The 25721-nt window shown below is 34.0% G+C and overlaps 1 protein-coding gene across 1 annotated transcript in view; it reads left to right on the forward strand.

The window, feature by feature from the left end:
• EMC2 (ER membrane protein complex subunit 2) overlaps positions 1-14167 on the forward strand; it is a 38698-nt gene extending 24531 nt beyond the window's left edge. Inside the window, exons 8-11 of the mRNA XM_045861370.1 lie at positions 1568-1649; positions 2297-2407; positions 3479-3583; positions 13781-14167. Of these exons, the coding sequence (XP_045717326.1) occupies positions 1568-1649; positions 2297-2407; positions 3479-3583; positions 13781-13867 (385 nt within the window). The 3' untranslated portion in view covers positions 13868-14167. The remainder of the gene's footprint in view (positions 1-1567; positions 1650-2296; positions 2408-3478; positions 3584-13780) is intronic.
• The last annotated feature ends 11554 nt before the right edge of the window (positions 14168-25721 follow it).

Here is a 25721-nt window from a genome sequence, read left to right on the forward strand (position 1 = left end):
TTTAAGATTTTATTCATCCATTTTTAGAGAGGGAAGGGAGGGAGGGAGGGGGAGAGAGAGAGAGAGAGAGAGAGGGAGGGAGAGAGAGGGAGGGAGAGAGAGAGAGAGAGAGAGAGAGAGAGAAACATCAATGTGCGGTTGTTGGGGGCCATGGCCTGCAACCCAGGCATGTACCCTGACTGGGAATCAAACCTGTGGCACTTCTGTTTGCAGCCCACGCTCAATCTACTGAGCTACACCAGCCAGGGCTTATATATAAGAATCTTTATAAATCTAAAATATTGTGATACGGGGGTAATCTGGAGGGTGTTTTTGGTTCCTCAGACCCTTTGTATTTCATTGTTGTATCTGTTTTTATGTTACCATCAACATCTTCACTAACATCACCATCAGATTTTTTTATTGCGGTGTGTAGTGCTCAGAGTCAGTATATGCACAGTGGTTAAGAGGAATGTGGCCTGTCTGGAGTGGCACAGCTTGGGTTTCAGTTTAATCTCTGTACCTCAGTCTTCTTAACTATAGAATGGTGATATTAATTTCCTACTTCCTAGGGTTTGGGTAGTATTAAGTGACTTAATACATTTTAACACCTAGAGAATAATACATAATGAGCATCTGATAAAAGTTAGCTCTTATTAGCCATATTTGTGAAATGGCAACACGTGTATTTTGAAAAGTAAGTATATTAGACTTTTGTGTAAAGACCTTTGTATATTGGTGACACATGCCAAAAATAAAATAACTATAGGTAGCTTTTTTCTGATGGGTACTCTCATCACCTCCTCACTGGGAATAAATCATAGGACTCCTCTGTTCTTTAGGATTTCCTGTAAATAGTGAGGATATTCACATGACTTTAAACATACAAAATATATTAAGGGCGATTATAGTCACATGGTATAAAACGATTTTTCCAGAGCCCTTTGCAGCAGTTCTCTCCTTAAGTTTTCAGCAAGATTTTTGTTTCTTCACCACATGATTAAATAGCAGTAGAGTGTGTATCAAAGTCACTAACTTGATCTATTTCTCATGGGTTTAGAAATTTATAACTTTATTATGATTTTGTGTTTAACAATAAACTTAAGTAATGAAGAGTCTTTGTAGGAGACTATGTTGGTAAATTTATGTGTGTAAGGGATTTTAGTAAATAGTACTTAATAAAATGTTTATTTCCTCCTTACACTTTAGTTATTTGATTACTTTATTAAATGATTTGTGGAATTCCAGAAATTATTTTATATGTAACTTGATCCAAGGTCTTAAAGTCTATGTTGTTAATGTTTGGATGTCCTATTAGTGATCCAGTTTAAAAAATGTAATATGTATTGATTGTTTGTAGACTGCTTTAGGATTTAAGCTTCTGTTTACTCATTTCATTAAAAAACTAAATACTATTTGTATTTATGAATTCAGGAAAATAAGTCCTTTATTAATAAAGCTATTTAAATTATTTAGGGATAAAAATAAAATGTCTAACTGACTAAGATTGTTTTTAAGTTATTTTAAGGCATTACTAAGATAAAATTTGTGACTTTTAAAATTAATTTTTCCTATTGATATTTTTCAGTTACGCTAAAGCAGCCTTTTGTTTAGAGGAGCTTATGATGACTAATCCACACAACCACTTATATTGCCAGCAGTATGCTGAAGTGAGTGTTTTCAAAAACAACAATTGTATGTGATTTTATTTTTGTTGGTTTGAGTGTTATTATGGAACTAAGAATATGTCCTTAATGTTAGGTAAGCATATAAATATTTAAAACATCTAATGAAAATTGACTTGTGGGAGTAAAAGTTTTAAATTTTTAATACTGTAATGGAATACTGACTTCTCAGTTAAAAGCACTATTTAAAACAATGAAATTCTTTGTATTTTTATGTGTACACTATTTGCTAATAATGAATTAATTATATCACAGTTGTCACCACTTAATGGCTTCTAAAACATTTATAGTGATTATGATTTTTAAATTTATATTCTAGAAAATCATATCAAGGTCAGTATTATGGAAAGTAGCAAGTATTTATTTATTTGCTTAACTATTAAGGATAGCAAGATAATTCAGTGCTGTAAGGTTAGAAGGACTTCATATTAAGGATAGTTAATAGTTTTTTGGGGGAAATTAGGCTTTAAAATTTAGATTAGTGTTAGTAATTTTAAGATGAAGTGTTTTAAACATCTTGCATTTGTTTACAGAATATGTTAATTATGTACTAATGCCAATGGTATGATGAAACATGCTATATTTCAAAGTAGTAAAATAAACAGCTTTCAGCACTCTGCACTTTTTAACAGGTTAAATATACCCAAGGTGGACCTGAAAACCTTGAACTTTCAAGGAAGTATTTTGCACAGGCATTGAAACTGAACAACAGAAATATGAGAGCTTTGTTTGGACTTTACATGGTGAGTTAAGGTGCATGTTTAATGTTATTTTAACAGATATGTCATTTAAAATCCACTAACTATCCTATTTAATCACTTTCTCTTTTTTTGATAAGCATATGAATATTTTTCTCTAGTTAATTATGAGTTAGATAGAGGTTATAAGGTAATTATATTTTTTAGTGTTAATATATCCTACTAGACATTTAATTGTAAAGTTTTTTATTGTGTCAGAAATGAAATTTTACCTTATAAAATTAAATAGTAACAGTTAAAAATCCATCCTATTTCTTAGTTGTTTTGACATTTTTGGGTTTATGCCCAACATAGTTATATTTCTTACCTTAAATTAAAATTGTATGAGATATTTTTAAACTATGGCAATAAGAAACATTATAAACAAAATCTCATGTCAAATTAAAAATATTTTTATGGTATAGAAAAAATTTGTGAGAAGCATGTAATTAAATATTGTTTATTTCTGACAAATGACAAACTTAGAAAAGTGAATCAACAAGAGCTTTGGAGTAGGAAGAATTTGCTGAGATTTGAAATATATGTAAAATGAGCTCCTCTTTACAATCAGAATGCCTGGAAAAAGAAACTTTTCTTTAATAGGTCAGTTCTTTGAAATTTTAATTTATCCTAGTCTTTCAGGGATTTTTGGATGAATGTCTTATTGGGGTTCAGTGAAAAGAATTGATTGCAGAGATGGAGGCAGAAAGAAACACATGAAACCCCTTTCCAGAAAGAAAGGGAATTTTTAAGAATTATAGTAGACAACTAATAAAATAATTTTAGATATTATTTAAGACATCTTTTTCCATCACTTTGGATTATTCAATATTTTAATATTGTCATTTTTTAAATTTTAATTGTTCAAATACAGTTTTCTGCCCTTTACCCCCATCCTAGTAATATTGTCATTTTTAAACACTACAGTTTTATTCAGTGTAACTTTATTTTAAAAGTTGTTTTGGTACAATTTTTAAGAACTTTGTTATCATCCTATTGCAACTGTGACCTTACATGGTTTTAATTATTTTGCTAGGAAAAGGGCATTTGTTTTTGATTGTTTTGTTTTGTTTTTAGTCAGCAAGTCATATTGCTTCTAATCCAAAAGCAAGTGCGAAAACAAAAAAGGACAACATGAAATATGCTAGTTGGGCAGCTAATCAAATAAACAGGGCTTATCAGGTTAGTATTGATAATTTTATATTATAATATAAGTTAGTTAATATATTTCTTAGTTGTTGTTTTTTTCTGCAGACTACAAAGGCAGATGTTTGTCATTGAACTTTTATGCCTTTGAACTTTTATCAAATGTGTTTTAACTGTGTGGAATTAAATTGTAGTGGTAAGGATCACTTTTTTTTTTTCAAGAAGAGTCTGTTACTGTTATGATCAATCCCATAATTAGCCTCACCGTCTAGAAGTCTCAGTAGTTCTGCATTTGGCAAATACAATGTAATTTTGAAAATCCAGAAAGGATAAACAAATGGCAGAATGCATTTCAGAAGCAATTGTATATGTGAGAGTATCATTAATCAGAGGTATCTCAATGAAAAAAAGAGGAAGAAAAGCCTAAAAATAAAGTAACCAAACTATAACAAAGTTTATGTATTTTGCTTATATGTCAGACCTGATTTTATGAATCCTGTTCCTAAGAGATTCTTCAGGAAGGCCTCATGGAAAAACAATCATCTTAACATCTTGCATATACCTGTCTATAAGCAGAGATGTCCAACCCATGGCCTGTGGCCCAGGATGGCTATGAATGCAGACCAACATAAAATCATAAATTTACTTAAAACGTTATGAGATTTTTTTGTTTGTCTTTGTTAGTGTTTGTGTATTTAATGTGTAGCCCAGGACAACTCTTTTTTCTTCAGTGTGGCCCAGAGATGCCAAAAGGTTGGACACCCTGGTATAGTGTTTATATTTGAAGGATGATTTGACTTTTTATAAAACCTTTAGTTTAGATTACTAAGTCTCTTAAACATTTTGTTCCTTTTTTTTTTCAGATAAAATACTGCTGTAAAAAAATGTGATGCCATCCTGATTTTCTTTCCCTAATAAGTGACTTAGCTTTTTATCTGGTTATCCTAAGGAATTTTTAATTTATTTTTAAGATACAGTATATTTTGTTGATTAATTCTTGGGCTAATTTTCTCAAATACACGATAGACCCATTAATATGTAGGTTCAGTCCTCTCTTATTTTGAGAAACTCGCCTTTAAAATTATAGTTTCAAATACTTATTTTATTTGATTGCTTAAGTTTTCTTTTTCATGTTTCCAGTTACAAGTTTATCGGCTCTCCTTTCCAAACCCCTGTATCATTCATTTTCTTTCACAATTTTTTTCTATCGTTTTCTTTCTTTTCTCCCTAATAATTTTTTTGGAGTTTATATTCTTTTTCTTGTTCTCCATATTTCAATGATATAATTTTCCTGGGCTATTGGGAGAAGGTTTTTATGGAATAGGGGAGTCAGAGATAGAGTAGGATAACTTTTCCAGCATTACTTTCTCTATAGCCTCCTATTCTTTGGTCTATTCAAAGCCTTTGTTTTAAAGTCTGTTTTGTCAGATACAAGTACTACTATACCACGTTTTTTTTCCTTTTTCATTTGCATAAAATGTCTTTTCCCATCCCTTTACTTTTAGTCTGTGTGTATCTTTCAGTCTGAGATGGGTCCCTTGGAGGCAGCATATATGTGTGTCTTGTTTTCTTATCCATTCAGCTACCTTCTGTCTTTTGGTTGGAACATTTAAGCAATTTACATTTAGGGTGATTATTAATAGATATGTATGTAGTGCCATTTTCTTGTTATAGTATTTTCCTCTATTTTTTTTCCTTTCTCTTTTTCTTCTTCTTCCTAAAGCAAGCCCTTTAACATTTGTTGCCCTTTAACTGGTTTGGTGTTGACAAACTCCTTTAGCTTTTTCTTATCTGGGAAGCTCCTTATTTCTCCTTTGATTTAAAATGATAGCCTTGCTGGGTAAAACAGCATTGGTTGTAGGTCCTTGCTTTTCATCACCTTGTAAAATTCACGCCGTTCCCTTCTGGCCTGAAATGTTTCTGTTAAGAAATCAGATGACAGTCTAATAGGTACTTCCTTGTAGGTAACTACCTGCTTTTCTCTTGTGGCTTTTAAGATTCTCTCCTTGTCTCTGAGCCTTGTCATTTTATTTATGATGTGTTGCAGTGTAGACCTCTTTGGGTCCAACTTGTTTTGGACTTTTTGAGCTTCCTGGACTTATATGACTTTTTCCTTCACCAGATTAGGGAAGTCTTCAGTCATTATTTCTTCAAATAGGATCTGGATCCCTTGCTTGCCATCCTCTCCTTATGGTATTCCCATGATGCAGGTATTGTTATGTTTCATGTTGTCCAAAATGTTTCTGAAGCCCCCCTCATTTTTTAGAATTCTTTTTTCCTTTGGCTGCTCTGCTTCAGTGTTTTCCTCCTACCTTGTGTCCAAAACACTGATTCAGTCCTCTGCTTCAGCTAACCTAGTGTTTATTCCTTCCAGTGTATCATTTACTACAGATACTACATTCTTTATTTCTGAATGGACCTTGTTTATGGTTTCTGTGTCTTTTTTCATGCTGTTGAGTATTCTTGTAATCATTACTCTGAATTCTGTATCTGGTAAATTGCTTGCCTCCATTTCATCTAGTTCTTCTGGAGAATGCACTTGTTCTTTCATTTGGGATCTGTTTCTTTGCCTTCCCATTTTGGTTGCTTCTTTGTATTTTCTTCCTTATTGGTTAAACTAATCTGTTGTCAAGCTGGTCAGTTAATCTAATCAAGCTGTAACCAGCAGTTGAGCTTAAGCACCATAGGGTTGGGCAGGGTAATTCCTACAGTGGGGCTGTTGCTTCCGCTCAGGCTATGCCACTTGGAGAGGAGTGCTCTGCCTGAGAGAGATAATTCCTGCAATATGGGGAATGACTCAGCACAGGGGTCCTGTTGGCTGACCATTCAGTTTTCTCCCCAGAGCCACCAACCCCAGACTCTCCTTAAGCATCTCTAGTCCATTCTACCCTCCCTTTGCCATAGCCCAGGCTAAGTGGCTGCAAATGAAATTTTGTGCATTGGCCCTTTTAGAGGCTCTGTGTCTCCCCCTGGCAGACAGAAACCCTGTTGCTTTTCACAGCTGTTATCTGGGTTTCTTTCTGGCTCTGGTGCTTTAGGTTGGAGAGCTCAGGTTGGGGTTTAGACCCCATACTTCTCAAGGGAAACCCCCAGCCACTGAAATATCCCTCCAGAACTTCTGCTGCAACCTGTGGGAGCCTAGCCAGCCCTCTTTTGTCTCCTCTGCACTCCATACCAGTCACATTTTGGTGTAGCGGTTTCTTCTGTCTGTCTGTGGTTATAAGGCTTTTCTCCAACTAGAGTTCATTCTGGATGATTTCTCTACAGTTTAGTTTTAATTCCAGATTGGTTCTTGGAGGAGGTTAGTGTAGCTTCCACTTACTGTTCCACTATCTTCGATCCTAAGAAAAATGAGTATACATTTTATTTAGTAAGTTGATTGCATCTACCTGTTGACTGGTGAGGTTCAACAGTTTTTTCATGTGTATTGACTATATGAAGCATTATCTTTTCATCAGTTTATGACTTTTTATTTTTTTATTTTCCTAGTTATGAACCCTTCGTTATATGTGTAGCAAATCCCTTCAACTCCTTGCTTGTTTTTACTCAAAAGTGATTTTGATGAATAAAAGTTCTGAAGTTAAATAGGTTCAGCCTAATCTTTTATTTCCTTTATGGTTTGTACATTATATGTTCTGTTTAAGAAATTATTAATTACATGTGGTTATAAAAGTAATCTTGTCTTTAGAGTCTTTTTTTCTTCTGCTTTCACATTAAGATACAGAATCCATTTGGGACTGATTTTTTACATAAGACGTGAAATACTCGTAGTTGTCAATTCCCCCGTTAGCTGTCCAGAGTGTTCCTGGCCATCTCTCTTTTCGGACATGTAAAATAGGACTCAGTCACCACCCACTGTTAGCTGTCCAGAGTGTTCTTGTCCAATACTGTGTTCTGCCATGTGAAACAGGAGTCAGTGTCCCTGGTAGCTATCCAGAGTTTCTGGCCCATCTCAGTGTTCTGACATGTGAAATAGAATTCATGTCCCCTCCTCCCTGTCTTAGTTAGCTAACCATAGTGTTCCGGCCCATCTCTGTGTTCTGTCATGTGAAATAAAATTCATTTCCCCTCCTCCCTGCCTTGGTTAGCTAACCAGAGTGTTCCTGTCCATCTCTGTGTTCTGACATATGAAATGGGAGTCAGTCCCCCCAACCCCACCCATTAGCTATCCAGAGTGCTTCTATCCATCTCTGTGTTCTATCTGGGTCCCACTGCATGGAAGCCAGTGCCATGTGTTAGTTAAGGGAAGAACACAAATGGCTAGATCCATGTTATCTGGCTCCAGAGTTTGGCTCTGACATTCATTAGCTTTGTAACTTTGGATAAATTATTAACCATCTCTGGGCCTCGTTTTTCATCTGCAAGATAGGCATAGTGAAAGTTTTCTGAGGATTAAAGAAGTTAATAAATAATTTTTACCAAATCACAGTAATACACAGTACATTGTGTTTGCTAATCACATGTTCTAAACTCACTTGATTATTCCTGCTGTGTTCATTGAGTTATAATGTTGAAATAACAATAACAGAATAGTAAACATTTATAGGAAGGTTATTATATGCTCGATATTTGTCCTGCTCTACAGTGAGGATATTAAAGCATGAAAAACTTCAATTACTTTCCCAAAGTGACATTGCTGGTTAATGACAGAGCTATTTTCAAACTTAGGTAAATCCAACTCTAGCGTTGGTGCTGTTAGCGGCCTGAGTGTACTGCCCCTATAAAGAGATGTCAGGTATAAATGTATCTGAAGCTGTAATTACTGTTTCCAACTCTTCTCAGTATTTTCTCATATGGACAATCAGTACTGTACCCCCACGTGTTTCTTCATTTCAGACTTAAAGCTGTCAATAATAACTAAGTTCAGAGTTTTGTTTTCTTCATTTTTTTATCTTTTTCTTTTTACCTGTCTCTTCAGTAACAAACAGAGTCCCTTCCCTGCATTGAGATGCTCTTTATTACTAGCTGTGACTCCATTTCAGTCATTTAAGCCATTGTTCAGACATCCAAGCTCTATTGTTTAGTTATACTTGCTCTCCCTGCCATTCTTATTTTTTAAAACATTTTTAAGTATATTTTATTGATTTGCTATTATAGTTTTCCCAATTTCTCCCCCTTTTCTCCCCTTCCCCCCAGCCCTCCAGCATTCCCTCCCCTCTCAGTTCAGGTCCATGGGTTGTACATATAATTCTTTGAGTTTTCTGTTTCCTATACCATTGTTGACCTCTCCCCATCTATTTTATGCCTACCAATTATCTTCTTCTTCTCTGTACTTTTTCGCCCCTATTCCTTCCTTCCCCCTCCCCACTGAAATCTGTCCATGTGATGTCCATTTCTCTGATTCTGTTCCTGTTCTAGTTGTTTGGTTAGTTTTTGTTTTTGTTATTTGTCTTCTCTTTTAGGTTCATTTGTTGGTAGTTGTGAGTTTGTTGTCATTTTATTGTTCATATTTTTTATATTTTTTTTAGATAAGTCCCTTTAACATTTCATGTAATATTGGGTTGGTGATGATGAACTCCTTTAACTTGACCTTATCTGGAAAGCACTTTATCTGAATGAAAATGAAAGCTTTGCTAGGTAGAATAATCTTGGATCTAGGTCCTTGCCTTTCATGACTTGGAATACTTCTTTCCAGCCCCTTCTTGCCATTAAGGTTTCTTTTGAGAAATCAGCTGACAGTCTTCTGGAAACTCCTTTATAGGTAACTCACTCCTTTCCTCTTGCTGCTTTTAAGATTCTCTTCTTTATCTTTAATCTTGGGTAACTTGATGATGTGCCTTGGTGCCTTCCTCTTTGGGTCCACCTTCTTTGGGACTCTCTGGGCTTCCTGGACTTCCTGGAAGTCTATTTCCTTTTCCAAATTGGGGAAGTTTTCCTTCATTATTTGTTCAAATAAGTTTTCAATTTCTTGCTGTTGTTCTTCTCCTTATGGCACCCTTATAATTCAGATGTTGGAACATTTCATATTGTCCTAGAGATTCCTCAGTTGCTCTACATTTTTTGAATTCTTGTTTCTGCATTCTGTTCTGGTTGGATGTTTATTCCTTTTGTTCCAAATCATTGCTTTGAGTCCTGGTTTCCTTCCTGTCACTGTTGGTTCCCTGAATATTTTGCTTTATTTCATTTTGGGTATCTTTCATTCATTTTTCCATTTTTCAACTAAGCTCAGTCAGTTCTGTGAGCATTTTGATAACCAGGGCTTTAAATCCTCCATCAGGTAGGTTGGCAATCTCCTCATTGCTTAGCTGTCTTTTTGAAGCTTTGCTGTGTTCTTTCATTCGGGCCATATTTCTTTGTCTTGACACACATGATAAGTTGTAAAGGGGCGGGGCCTTAGGTTTCACCTGAGCAGGGCAACCCTCCTTGTGGCGCTGCCTATGGGGGAAGGGCCAGAGAGGGAACAGTGCAGCTCACCTGCTCAGCTCTAGTACACTTTCCAACGAACTCTCGCGTGAGACTGGGAGTTTCTCCCACCGCACCAACCGCTGTAGTCCACAGTGAGCTTTTAAAAACATTTTTATTTTATCATATTAGATCCATATTCTTTTCAAAGACATTTTATAAGGTCTCTGTGTTCTTTGGAAAGAGCTCTGAGAGCATCACTTACACTCTTCTTTCTTTCTTCGAGTTTTACACTGTAAACTCCATAACTCTCAGATATTTTGCACATCTTTCCTGAAAGTATGACTTGCCTTTTCTTAACTCTACAGGATGAAATAGTACAAAGAATTTCTGCTAGTTTCTGTCATCTTGGAAGGTAACATATCTCTTGTTGGTCATGTCAGGTTTCTGTATAGCAACTTCCAGTTCTTCTCAACTAGGAATCACCCATCATTTTTGTCTCTAGACACCAGTAATACATTTTAAATAAGATCTCTTGTTGCTTTTGAAGCTTTTATACACTGTGTTTTTTTCTACAGAGACTGTGGGTTCTCTTTATGTGAATGTGAATCCATAAATACTTATATTTCTTACTCTTTGCTAACTTGATGGTTTAAAGTAATGACTTATTTCCTTATGATTCTGTAGGTAGGCTGTTGGGCTTGGGCTCTCCTGAGTAGTTCTGCCAGTCTCAAATGGGCTTATTTATATTTCTGTCCTATGCTAATGGTTGATAGCCTCACTTAAATATCTGAAAGTGTGCTGTCTGTTGGCTGGAGTGCTGATCCACGTGTCTGTCATTTGGCAGGCTAACCTGGACTTAGATGGTGGTCCCAGAGTTCCAAGAGTAGCAAACAGGCAAACTCTAATGTACAAGAGCTTTTCAAGCTTCTGCATATTGCTAATCTTCCATTGAACAAAGTAAATCATATTGTCAACCTAGATCAGGGATGTAATACTTTACCTTTCAGTGAGAAGAGAAATATGTAGTCATTTGGTAATTTATTACATATTGTATAACTCCATAGTCCCATCCTTCTGCTTGTGTTTGTTTTGCCTTTCTTTTTATTCACTTTATTGAGGAATAATTTAGTTAAAATAATATGCACACCTTTTACCTATACTTTTGAGTTTTGGTAAGTATGTGCTCCCCTCTCACCACCACCCCATTTAAGATGCACGTCATTCATCACTCCAGAAAATTCCCTTTTGCAACTTTGTGGTCATCCCCACTTTGTACCACAGACAAGTACTGATGTGATTTTTATCACTCTAAATTAGTTTTGCTGTATTGGGCTTTATATAAATGAGATCATAGGTTATGTACTCCTTTGTGCCTGGCTTCTTTCACTCATTGTAATGTTTCTGAGATTCATCCAGTGTTTCATTTTATTTATCCTATTACTTTGTACACTCATGTTACCTGCCACAAATTGTGTAAAGGTAAATTTTAGCCCAACTTATACCAGTTATTACAATGAATAAATCATTGACCTTTGATTTTAATAATCAAAATTTTATTATTTGTGTTCTTTTGGTGAGTTTTCTTTGAGATCCAACAGGGAATTATGAAAAAGGTTTACTTAAGCAAAGTATAACTGGGTAAAAACAAAAATGCAGAATTTGTGGTTAATGTGAAAAAGTATAACTTTTCAGAGATTGACATTTTAGTAAGTAAATCTGTAGGATCTAATTGAGAACTTCGTGACTCATGTCTAGGCATATAAAAAGTATAAAGAAAAATATTCCTTAGTGTAATGTTTTTCTAGGTACTTATAACTTAGAGAAAATGAGGTTTTAAGAACTGCTTTTCTTTCTTTGTTTCTACTTAATAATGAAACAGAATATGGCTACTACTTGCTCTTCAATTAGGTAATTGGTTTAGCATGTTCCATAAAGGCAGGCAAGTTTGATTAATGCTCATGAAAAACTTTAATGTGAACTTACACACAATAATTATCCAGATAAATGCTTCTTTGGTACACTGTTAAATTCATCTGTGCTAGTGATCCATATGTTATTTATGATTGTGGAGGTGATTCTGTTACTATCCTTTTGGGAAATAGAAAATTAAATCATGATTTGAGGGAAAAATAGGATTACAGCTTAATCAGTTAAATTGCCATATAATTCTGGAATAGACAAAATAATTGCATGTCAGGCAAAATTTGAAGTGATTGATTTATATTTCCAACTTTCTTTTTATTTATCCTGACACAAATAAGTTTGTTTCGTTTATTCTAAATAGCACTGGTTGTCAGTGTTCTTGATACACAAACTAGATAGTATTTTTATTAACTAATTTTTTAAAAAATCACAAATGCATATTCATTATTTTTATTATGTTTAAGTGCTAACCAAGAAAAATATTTTAATATTTTAAAATATAATAGTTTAAGATATTTATTATGACTAGCTCTACAGGAATTTCTTATTTTTATTTTGCTATGTAAGTGTTACTATTGTGGTATGCTATTTTTGTACCTCTCTCCCATCCCATCAAAGCGTTTTCTTAGAATTAGACCTTTAAGTATCTGATTAAGACCATTCCTGTTTACTTTGGGTAGGCAGTGGTGAAAGAAAAGGCTTTCTGTTCTTGGTAAGTCCTTGCGAAAGTGAATCTATCAACTGGATAATAGGAGTAATAAGCACACCCACATCCTTTATTCACTGAAGGGAATTACAAAAAGGCAAAGTTTTTAATGTGGTGTTTCTGTTACTCTGTTTTGTGGTTATGACTTGTATATTTAATATTTGAATTCCTTAAATTAGTGATATCTTCTTAAAGGTAAAGGGATTTTGAGTCTTATGAGCTTTTCTTTTTTCCTGGCATTTCCTCTAGAAATCCCCTTTATTTACTCTATCAAATCAAGATTCAACTACAGAAGCTAATGGTTTAGGAAGTAGGGGAGTCATAATGTTAAGCTGCAGCCAGAGAGGTCAGAGGCAGGTTACCAATTCCTGCAGCCTATTGCTTCTATGATGTTACCTGTGCTTGATCACTTACTCTTTCTCAACAGGTCATGAGAAGTTTGCCAAATTAAGTTAATTACAAAAGAGAAGGAACACATCATAAATCAAGCACTAAGTACTTAAGACAGCATTGGTATTTGAAAGAAAGATCAGTCACATGAAAATGTATTGAGTGTTTAGATGTTAGTTGAAAATACTATATGCTATTAATAGTAAATGTTAGGCAGTGCTTTAACTATGGGGAAAATAGGTAATACAGATATAATAAACCTACCCCCATAAGGAACACACTTAGCAAGTAAATCTGTAGTGTTAAATCAAGCTGATAAATGATGGGAATTGTCAGTTTAGTTAGAAAACTCATTTTGAAATCAGCATGAAATCAGCAGTATTTCCCTCACTGATTGTGTGCACTATATTGCATTTAATATGTCATGAATTTGGTTTAAATATGTAAAGATAGTATTGAATATTATATTGTTTTCATTGTAAAATTCAATCTAATTTGCATATATATACAGTAAAATACAACTTGAATTAGAAATGCATATTTTAAAACATGTTTACATCATGGCAATATGTAACAAAGTTTTATTTGACAGGTCTTTGCTGTAGAAACATAGTATTACCTAGACAGTTATTAAATCTGGAAAAACTTAAAGAATTACGACAAACTTTAAATAATTATAGAGATATCTTGTACTTTAAAATGTTTAATAGAAAATACTTTACATTTATATTTTACCTTTGTTTGAAAACATTTGATTTCATGCTAGTGATAAAATAGATAAAGTTAACTCTCATTAACAGTTTGAAGGTAAGGTTGTGCTTTTGAACCTGCCACTGAAGTTGAGCCTAATTGTATTTTTTAAAAATTAGTTTGCAGGTCGAAGTAAGAAGGAAACCAAATACTCTCTCAAGGCAGTTGAAGACATGTTGGAAACACTACAGATTACCCAGTCTTAAGGTTTCAAAACCTTCCACATTCCATTTCACAACTGCACAACTTATTGGCCTGTGACTTATTTACTAAATGTCCAATTCTATTTATATACTAATTTTCTGTTAAAGCAGTTGTAAATAATGTGTTTATATAAACTTAAAAATGCCTTTTATTAATAAGCAGGAAGATGGGAAAAGTCCATGGAAGAAAAATTTAAGAAGAATCTTATTGATTGTACATCATTCTCTTAATATCACACTGCTTTTAAACCATAATGTGATGTAGAAATAACCTCGTTAAATAAACCATGATGATTTATTAAACTTGCATGTGAAGATTATAGATTCTGTTACACTTAAATAGTGAAGATGTTTTAGCACTCAATTTCTAGTTAACTGCTTTTTATCTGTGGTAGGAAATACATAGCATATATAACTGACAGAAACAAAATACTGGTATATTATCTTGAATCTCCTTTAGTGTTAGGTTGGATTTTTTTCTCAGTGTTTCAATAGACTATTTTGTGTGCTACAACGTTATTCTGCTAAATCATGCTAAAATATGTCATACTCAAAAATTTGGTAATCTTTGTAAACTGCTTTGCCATAGGATATTATTTATACCTGTAAACTCTTTTATGGTTTATAAATGCTATAATGAAATTTAACCTTTATAGAAGTTATATTTAAAAGTTATAGTTATTGAACTTTTAACTGTAAACTATATAAAAGAAAATTTAGAGGTGTAGAGAATAGGAGCTAAAAGGGTTTCAGTGGCTGAGGTATTTTTACTTTAGGAAAAAATAAAACAAATCTAAACTATCTTTAGAGGAAAAACAATCCTCATATCTCATTACCTTCTTAGTAATAATTGGAATTTCTTCCTTTTTCTCTTTCCTACTAATCAATCATTGTAATACCTTCAACAGTAGTTTGCATGTCTTAGAATAGAAAGAACTTTTATTTATGTCATTGAGACATATATAGCTTTTTAGAATAGGCAATTGTTCATTTAGGACCAATATTTATCATTAGTATTAGTTTGTAATTTATATATATGTTGCATATAATACATACGTGAATAATATTACTTATTTTTTAATACCAACACTATACAGAAACTTCTCACTTGTCATTGCTGGATTTGGGCAAATGGAGATCATGGAGGAATTGACATGACAGTCTTTAGGAAGAAAACTTACCAATACTAACATTTTAACCTTACAATAATTCTGTTATTTTTCCTATCTAGTGTAATTCTTTCATGTTGCAGTCCTTTTCATTTTATTCTGCCATGAGTAATGAGTAAATGTGAAATAACTCTTGTCATATGAAGATAATTCTCAACTAATCTTTGTTATCACAAGATGTACCCTTTTTGCTCATGAATTTAATAACTGCATTTTCAGCATAATCAGCCATTTCAAATGTGTTTGCTACAAAGAAAATAGTGCCCACATACTATTCCACTACCTTATTCTCTCAAATCTGTTCCCATCAGTCACTAGAATAGTGTTTTCTTTAACAATTAAATTTGTGTAGTAATTTAGTGCCTCATTACTCTCAACTTTAGTTTCACTTTATTTTTTCAAATTTTAATACCTTCTGGCCAAGAATTTTATTACACTGTTAATATATAATTTATGGACCACAATTTAAATGTAGTGATAATCCCATTGTGGGACACAGTTGCCTGCCCAACTATTCCCTTCACTTTTTCCTTATAAGTAGTATCTTACACTGTTCAAATAGGAGCAGAGATCCCTATTACTCAAGGAAGTTAGGACTTTACCCCAACCCCAGGGGATACATCATGATTGATTTAAAATGGCAATGGTTTCATTGTATTTCTTTAAAAATATTTTTCACTATTAGTATTTTTTTTAGAGGGAGGGGAGGGAGGGGGAAGAAGAGGGTAAGAAACCCATGTGTGGTTACCTCTCGTGCTCCCCCTACTGGGGACCTGGCCTGCAACCCAAGCATGTGCCCTGACCAGGAATCGAGCTGGTGACCCCTTGGATCTCAGGCCAGCACTCAATCCACTTAGCCACACCAGCCATGGTGGTTTCATTCTTTATGGTCTGTGATATGCCAAGCAGAACTTTTTGCAGTGGAGAAAATAGTTGGTATTTGTGCTGTCTAGTATGATAGCTATTAGTTGTATGTGGCTCTTGAGCTCTTGAAATACGGTCAGTGCAACTGAAAAGTTGAATTTTTAATTTAACTTTATTTAAATTTAAATAGCTGAATGTGACTTGTGGCCACCATATTGGACCTCCCAGAAATAAAAAGTATAGGCATATGACCTAGTTAGAGTTGAAAGTGAACAGAAGAATGTTGGGAAGGGCCTTCCTTTCAGATTAAAAAGTCAAAGCTTTGTGAGGTGAAGCTTTTCGTTTCTCCTCCTTCTGGCCAACATGCCTAAGGGAACAACAGCCATCCTACAACCATGAAATGGTAAATATGAGATGAAAGCTACATTTCAAAGAAGTTTCCTTCGAAAGGTGAAGGAGAGCCCATGTCTCTGGTAGCAATTTTGAACACCTAAACCTACATAAGGAATTGCCAGTCTCAGTACTTACTATATGAGAAAAACAAACTCTTGATTTCTGTTACTTTAGTCATATATGTTTCTGACTAATATATCCACCATGTAACTTTTTAAAACACAAAAAACTCTTATTTTAGAATGCTATTTCAGAATATAATCACTTAAGGTTAAATAGATAGTTGTATATAATAAAAGAAGTAATATCTCATTACAACTCAGCACCTAGTATTAAGCCAACAGAAGTGAGAAAAAGGCATATTAAAACAACCTTAACCATAAGGATAATATTGACTTGGGATCAGAGAGGGAGGTAGAGAAAATAGAAATGGAAGACCAATGTTTTAGAATGCTGGAAGCATATAATTTTTATTGGCAAATATTTTAAACAATTTTTTCTAATGCCATAATCCATTCATTCTCAAAGTAACTTCATTTTATTTCATTTTGTAGAACTATAGGAATTTAGAAGGGAAGAAAAAGATGATAGTTTTACTCCATTTTAAGATGAGGAATCAAGTTTCAGAGAAATTAAGTTCTCTGTGATGGAGCAAGGAATAGAGCCAGGATGTCAGGAGCTCCCAAGTTAGTGCTCTTTCTATATATGCAGAGGCATGTATCTGTTCTTTGATATATTGTTTCCTTTTTAGAGTAACAAAGATAGAGACAGATATGTTCAAGGGACACTTACTGCGCATTTGAAGAACGGAACAGAATTCAGATTTTATGATTTGGCAAAAAATGTTTAGTGGAATGATAAAGTCAAATTTTATTTTGAACTAAATTGATTTAAATTAAGTTACCCATTTAAAGTGTTGCTTCATTTATAGTCAGTGTGAGAACTATTTTAGACTGTTTAGAACTATTTTAAACCTCTTTCACTTGCATCACAGATTCATGCAGTCTCCCTCTTAATCTTGGTGAGTAACCTCTTGTTATGGGCTGAATTGTGTCTCCCCCACATTCATGCTGAAGTCCTAATCCCTGGTACGTCAGAATGTGAGTTTATTTGTAGATAGAATCTTTAAAGGGGCAGTTAGGGTAAAATTAGGTCATATGCTTTGGCCCTAAACCAGTCTGGTTGATGTCTTTATAAGAAGTGATTAGGACACAGACACACAGAGGAAACATTTAAGGAAAGACAAAGAGAAGATGTCCATCCACAAGTCAAGGAGTAATTCCTCAGAAGAACCCACCCCTGCTGACACTTTGATCTTGGGCTTCTGGCCTCTAGAACTGTGATGAAATAAATGTTTGTTGTTTAAGACACCTAGTTCTTTGTGTACTTTGTTAAGACAGCCATAGCAAACTGAAACAGCTTTCTTACTATTTCACAGAGAAGAAGAATTTACCAGAGGAAAAAAAACACACCCAGTATCAGATATCCTTGTACCCAACTCTACCTCCTCTAACAGTAGAAGAAAGTAGCCCTACCATTTTCTGAGCTGTTTCCCACCACTTTCCCTAGTTTTTATACTTTAGCTCTACTTCAGTTTCATGAATTTGCCATACTTGACAACAGCCAACACAATAGCCATCTGGTGTAAACAAATCAAAATTATTCCTTTTTTTTGGTCAGATTGGCAAAAATACATATTTTTGCTGTGCTACAGAATTTCAGCACATTAGTTTATGTGTGCCCTGAGATGGTTGAAAATTGCTGGTATAGACCAAAGACTGCCTTGATTCATTCTCCAGAGGTTAAGCCTCCCTTTTTCCTACTGGTATTTTACATTTTACTTTAAAATACTTTGAATACTCACAGGAGATTGTAAAACAGTACAAAGAGTTCCCATGTACGAGTTTCTCCCTATTATTTTAAGTGACCGCAGTACATTATCAAACCAGGAAATTGACATTGCAACAATACCATTAACTCAAGTACAGACCTTACTTGGATTTCACGATTTTTACATTTTCTCTTTTTCTGTTTATGAAATGTTGCATGTCAGGTTATAGAACTTCACAAATTTCCTTTTGCTACTCCTTAATAGTACCACCCTAATCTGACACCGATGCCTGGCGTACACTGATCCTTTGTCCATCACTTTAATTGTGTCACTTGAAGAATGTTCTGTAAGTGGAATCACACAATATGTAACCCTTTCTGACTTGCTTCTTTCAAAATATTTCCCTTTAGAACCTGTGTTGCTGTTGCATGTGTCAATAGTTTGTTCCCTTTTATTACTAGGTAATATTCTATTGTATGAATGTACCACAGCCTGGTAATCCATTCACTGTGCAAAGACATGTGAGTTGTTCCACACCTGAGTAGGTTTTATTTCAGATATGCAAGATTGATTCAATATTCGAAATTCCGTCAGTGCAATCCATCATATTAAAATAAAAAAATCATATCAATTAATAAAAAGCATTTGACCCATTTATGATTAAAAAGCTAACTTGGTAGTAGATGGAAGTTTTCTCAGTCTGACCAACACCAACAGTCATTTACAGTTACTATTGGACTTGAAAGACTAAATGTGTTCCTGTTAAGGTTGTGGATGAGGCAAGGATGTGCACTCTTAAGCCACTTCAATTTTACATTGCAGTGGTTTTACAGTCATGTTGGGACAATTGAGTATTTAGAAAATGGTATTGGGACAGTTGGATATTTCATAGCAAAGTAAAAAAATCAATGCAGACCTCCTACCTTGCAAAAATTAACTCAAAATGGGTCATGGATCTACATGTAACATGTAAGACTATGAAATTTTTCAGGAAAAAAAAAGAAAGAAATATCTGATCTATCTAACCTAGGATTAGGCCAAAATTCTTAGAGGACCATCAAAGGTGCAATCTTTTTCTTTTCTTTTTTTAAAGAATGACTTGGACCTTGGTACAAATCAAATCTTGTGAGAGAGACCTTGTTAAAGAAGATGGGAAGACAAACCATAGAAGACCTTAAAGAAGACAAGTCGTAGACAAATATTTACAAACATCATGTCCAAGATATATAAAGAAATTCCAAATTTGATAGTAAGAAAACAATGTAAGTAGAAAGTGGACAAACACATTTCAACTAAGAGGCTGTAGAGACGGCAAATGTGCACATGAAAAGATGTCAACTATTAATAGGGAAGTGTAAATTAAAACTTTAATGATACCATTGAACACCTATTAGATTGGCTAAAGTAAAGCACTGATAATCCTATATGATACGCTGATCATTATGTGAAACAACTTGGAAATGTCAAATGTTTAGCTGTGGAGAATGGCTGTATACTTTAACATTATCACTTACCTTTCATTTGGATCATTTGCCACTACATTTTCAGGTCACTGTCTTCCCCAGTAGGTTCTTTAATTAAATGAGGTCAGAGACTACCGTATTTCACTGTGTTTAATGCACTCCTGTGTATAATGTGCACCCATATTTTTGGCCCAAATGAAAACAACCTTCATTTTAATTTTTTAATTATTTATTTAAATTTAGATACTTGTGTTTTGTATTACGAAGGAATTCTAGCATTTATTTTTTAACATAATATGGTACAAGAAATTCTGTGTGACAAATAATGACAAACCACAAGAACAGAGACAAAGTATAAGAAATTTTATGTACCACTACCACCCATGTATATTATATATCCTTATTTTCCCCTCCAAAATTGGGGCAAAAAAGTGTGCATTATACATGGCAAAATACATTGGTCTTTGTCCACTATTGTCTTTCCAACTTCTAACAATGTCTGCATATAGCACATAGTGGAATGAATGAAAAGAAAAATGCTGTGCACATTATGGTATACTTCATTTGATAAACCTGGAAGTAGTTTAGCTTCACTTCACTTTGTTTGCTGGTAAAAGCAATTGTAATTGGGAAGTCATTTCAAAAATTTAATCTGCATATCAAGAACAACATTATGGTTAAGGCTGCCAGTCAAAATTATTTATATATATATATAAATAAATATATATATATATGCCACATAAATCACAGGAAAATAATATCTCACAATTTGACTACGCTGAGATACATAAGCCTGGATCATTCTCCATAGCTGCAGAATTTTCTCCAACTCTGAGGATATTGTGAATGATCAAGAGTGATTAATGGGCTATTGAGAGTTCTAGTTAATGGTTCTCAAAGTAGGGTCATTCTTGAAATTGGTAAAAATGCAAATTACCGAGTTTTACCCTAATCTGCTACATGAGAGACTAGCAATTTATGTTTTAACAAGCCCATTACTAATCCTGAGGCCCACTAGAATTTGAGAACCACTGGTCTAGACAAGAGTTATTTGAAGATGGATTGGAAGAAGCAGACAATTCTGTGGATTTTTGTGTTACTCCCTTTTTTCATTATGGCTGTGTATGACATTCTTCACATTACTCCCTTTTTTAAAAAAATATTTATTTGTTTGTTTATTTTTAGAGAGGGAAGGGAGGGAGAAAGAGAGAGAGAGAAAAATCAATATGTGGTTGCTGGGGGCTGTGGCCTGCAACCCAGGCATGTGCCCTGACTGGGAATAGAACCTGTGATGCTTTGGTTCACAGCCTGTGCTCAATCCACTGAGCTACGCCAGCCAGGGCTTATTCCCTTTTATTCTGCTTTATTTTTCCCATTATTTTTCTCTTCTGCAACCTTATTTTCCCTAGATGCCATAATAAAGAACTGAGGCATACATGTTTGTTTTATATATTGAATGACATATTTTTCTCCTTGTAATTGTAAAATTATTTTCTATGTAGAATTACTGCTATTATTTTTTTCTCAGAAGTTGGGCTGAATTTATTTTATTTATATTAGTTGCCTTCAGTACCTTTTTAAATTTTTTTTAAGGGGATGGAAGTGGTTCAGTAGTCTTTTAAAAAGAGAAATTCTGTCTACCCGCATATACACAGATGTCCATATATACATCTCCTTTCTCCCCCTGTATGTATGTATATTTGTATTTTTGTACCCAATTACAGTAACTACAGTGGGGTGTAGAAGGTATGAGCTTTGTATTAGACTGGGCATAATAGAAAGCAAGAATAATACCAAGTCTTGTATTCTGTCCTCATTGTTTCTTAATATAAAAGTCTGATTAATAATTGGAAAGATTTTGATGCCCCCCAAATTAAATTAGAAGCATATTGCAACAAACCATTTCAGCCACAGATAAGTGAATTCCAATAGGGCCAATTGCTTCTCTCTTATTTACTATAAGAAAACACAATGTTATTAAAAAGTACGACTTGTTTTCAACTCTAGGTCCTGGAAAAACTTCTCTACCTTAAGAAACTGCTGCCACCAATACAAGCTTGGAGATAGAAATTCAGCAAATAAGTCACTGACAGGGAAGCCTTCTTGTAGACATCCAAGTAATAATGAATCTTTGTCCATAGAGAATGGATAGTCACTTGGAAGAAATCTGAGTTTGTGACTAACCAACTTATGAGGTATACTACTAATAATTCCCTTTAACTGTGAATTCCACTCCCTTTTAGTTAACAAATACTACATGAAAACACAGCTAACGATTATGAGAGAATGTGGTTGTATCAGGTCAATCATCAAGAAAGTTAGGTTTATCAAAAAACATGTTCTTTAAACATAATGTATACCATAATACCACATCAATTTAAAATAAATTTGAAGGTCTCCAGAGTGGTAACTAACTAGTGGTTTCAAGGGTCAGACTCAAATGCCAACTGATGTTTGGATCCAGTTTCACTGTACTGGTCGACATGTCATGCCCAGTGTGACAGAGAGAACCAGAGACAACACATCCTCATTGGTTGATAATTCCCCAATCCCCCCACTAGTCTGACCAAATCAGAGTTGGGTGGTTCCAGATAAAAACAAGAAAAATTGTAACAGTTGTCTTGCTAAAAAGAAGTTCAAATAGCATGATATGTTTCTGATCTAAGAAAACCAGTTAACAGTCAGGAAATAGAAATAGTACCAAACAAATGGCTGCATCTAAAGTGGCCCCCGAGGGCCGGAGCTCTGGTGCTTGCACAATGCAGTCTTGTGAATATTAGAATGAGAGGGACTTTTAAAAAAATAAGTTAAAGATGCAAAAATAGTTGAATACAATATTTTTTCTTTTCATATTTGGGGGCTACTACGAAGTATTTTCATGTTTCTGCATGAGATTCCTCTAAGGTTTTTATCACAAGGAAATATTTCTTATCTGAGGAGATAAATTATAGAGTATTTTGTTATTAATTATATCCTAATGTAGCTTAATAATTTTAAGATTCAACCGAACTTTATATTAACAAATCTCAACTGTTGGTGGATTAATTTTTCAATTTTTGATTTTAAGTCACTGATTCTAAATAACAGAGAGTTTGATTTTCAATTGTATTCTTTTTCTTCTATAAGCTTATAGAAGTACGCCACCTAGAGTATGTTTTATATTTTTTTAAAATATGAAAAATGCTGAGCTAGTTTTCAACTATGAAAGTAGTCGTATTTTAATCAAAATCAAATTAATAATTGTGAAATTTCTTCATATATTTTGTTTTTAATGCTCCTTTCTTAATATTTCTGTATATATGAGGTCGATTTTTTGTTAATAGTTCCAGAATTAGCAATTTACCTAATATGCCCTCTTGAGATGGATAGCAAATCAAGTTTAAGAACTATGATTTTAAAAAATCTAATTCAGTGAACTAGGACTGATTTTAATATGTTATTACCAACCAAAATAATTATGGAAATATTTGACAGTATAAATTATGAGACGTATGCATACATAAATACACATATAATGAACATTAATTTTGGTGTGTTCAGTGGATTTTTAAAGTATAATTGCAGAAGACATAGTCATTGAGTAAGCTTTGGTGCTAGAGATTTGAACATACAAGTAGGTAAGGTTTTTCAAATGCTAATAAAATGTGAATGTAAAGAACATTTTGTGTGTGTCTGTGTGTCTTGCGGTTTTTCAACTGGATATGAAATATACTTTTTTCTTAGGAGAACCATTTAAAAGAACAGGTTTTAAAATTTATCCACAGACCTACATATTTTTATTGGAAAAACACTATGTAAAGCATTTGGACCTATAGGCTTCCTTCACTGGGCAATGTTAAAAAGTATTGATACTTTCTCTTTTGTTTTTACTGCTTTATTGAATTATAATTGACCTATATAACATTGTGTAAGTAGACGTTCAAGGTGTAAAATGTGGTAATTTGATATGCACATATTGCAAGATGTTTACTAAAATAGGGTTAATTGACACATCTTTTACCTCACCTTATTAGCATTTTCTTCTTGTTTTGATGAGAACATTTAATATTGACTCTCAAAGCAACTTTGAATTGTATAATACAGTAATGTTAACTATCGTCACTATGTTGTACATTTGATCCCTGCAATTGACTCATCTTACCATTGAAAATCTGTGCCCTTTGACCAGAGTCTTGCCATTTCCTCCAGTCCCCAGCCCCTGGTAAGCATCATTCCCCTCTCTCTTTCTGTGAGTTTGACATTTTTAGATTCCATGTATAAGTGAGACCACAGAGCATTTTTCTGTGTCTGATTTATTTCATTTGACATCATGGTCTCAAGATTCATCCAGGTTGTCATAAATGGCAGGATTTCCCCCCTTTTTTTGGCTGAATTTCATTTCATTGCGTGTGTGTGTATACATATACATATATTACACCACATTTTTTAAGTCTGTTCATCAGTTGGTGGATGCTTAGGTCATGTCCATGTCTTACCCATTATGGATAATGTTGCAAAGAACATGGGAGTGCAGATATCTCTTCAAGATAGTAATTTTATTTCCTTTAAATTCACACCCCAAAGTGGGATGGCCGGATCATATGGTAGGTCTATTTTTAAAGTATTAAGGAATCTCTGTACGGTTTTCCATAGTGGTTGTACCAATTTAATGTTTCTACCAACAGCATGCCAGGGTTTCTGTCTCACCACACCCTGTTTAGTATTTGTTACCTCTGGTCTTTTTAGTGGAAGTCATTCTAACGTGTATGAGATGGCATCTCCTTGTGATGTTGACTTGCATTTCCCTGATGATTAGTTTTGTTAAGCACCTTTTTATATACTTGGTGGGCCATTTGTATGTCTTTTTTGTAAAAATGTCTATCCAAGTACTTTGCCCATTTTTAATTGGATTACTTACTTTTTTTTTCTTTGCTTTTAAGTAGTAGGAGTTCTTTGTATTTTTTTGGATATTAACCCCTTATCAAATATATGTTTGGCAAATATTTTCTCACATTCCTCTGTTGCCTTTTAATTTTGTGGATTGTTTGTTTTGCTATAGAGAAGTATTTTAGTTTGATGTGGTCTTATTGATTTCTGCTTTTGTTGTTTGTCTCTTTGGTATCATATCCAGAAAACAATTTTCAAGACTGATGTTGAAGAGTTTTCGTCTTTTGAATATTTTTGTAGGAGTTTTACAATTTTATGTCTTAGTTTAAGCCTTTAATCCATTTCAAGTTAATTTTTCTGAGGGGTGTAAGATAGGGGTCCAATTTCATTCTTTGGCATATGGTTATTCAGTTTTTCCAACATTTATTAAAGAGACTATGTTTTCCCTGTTGAGTATTCCTGGTTTCCTGTCAAAAGACTCAAAACCATCAACACCAAGATCAAAAGATCAAGAATCCTTGAAAAAAAATATAAGAAGAAACTCCTAAAACACTGAAAGGATCTAATTCGGTAGAAGACATTAAAGCAAAAATTTGCAAGCAAGTATAGAAAAAGGTGGTTCTCTTCCCAAAGTGGAAGCCAAGTTCATCAGTTATGGTATATGAAGAATTGACCAGGAGGCTATTCAAGATCTCTGCCAACAGAGGAAGTCTCTTTAGTTTAGCAGTTTGTTAAAACTTTCCATCTTATTTCATTTCTGTAATAGTTGATATCTGGCTGTCCTTTTTATAACGCTGAGTGAGAACTTCCCCTACCGAGTCTGGTAAATGCTGTCCAGGTTCCATTGCCAAGATGTGTTATCCAAAATGCCTGTTTAGTTTTTAAAGATGGAACTCCACCCTGTGCTTGGTTTTAAGTATGTATGGAGAATTTTGATGGAATATAGTATTGGTGGTGGTCAGACAAATGGAATGGTGGGGAGACAAAAATATACATGTGAAATAAACTTAGTCCTTTAACAATATATGAAATTCATAACTACATTTGTGGAGTTATTTCTGGGCTCTCTATTCTGATCTGTTGGTCTGTGTGTCTGTTTTTATGCCAGCACCACACTGTTTTCATTACCAAAACTTTGTACAATAGTTTTAAATTAGGACGTGTGATGCCTCCTGGTTTGTGCTTTCTCAAGATTGCTTTGACTGATTAGGGTCTTTTGTGGTCCATACAAATTTTAGGGGTTTTTTTTTGTGAAAGATTCTATTGGGATT

The sequence above is a fragment of the Phyllostomus hastatus genome, unplaced genomic scaffold (assembly GCF_019186645.2).
Source record: "Phyllostomus hastatus isolate PE091 unplaced genomic scaffold, TTU_PhHast_1.1 phas_scaffold_21, whole genome shotgun sequence".
Taxonomy (NCBI): domain Eukaryota; kingdom Metazoa; phylum Chordata; class Mammalia; order Chiroptera; family Phyllostomidae; genus Phyllostomus; species Phyllostomus hastatus.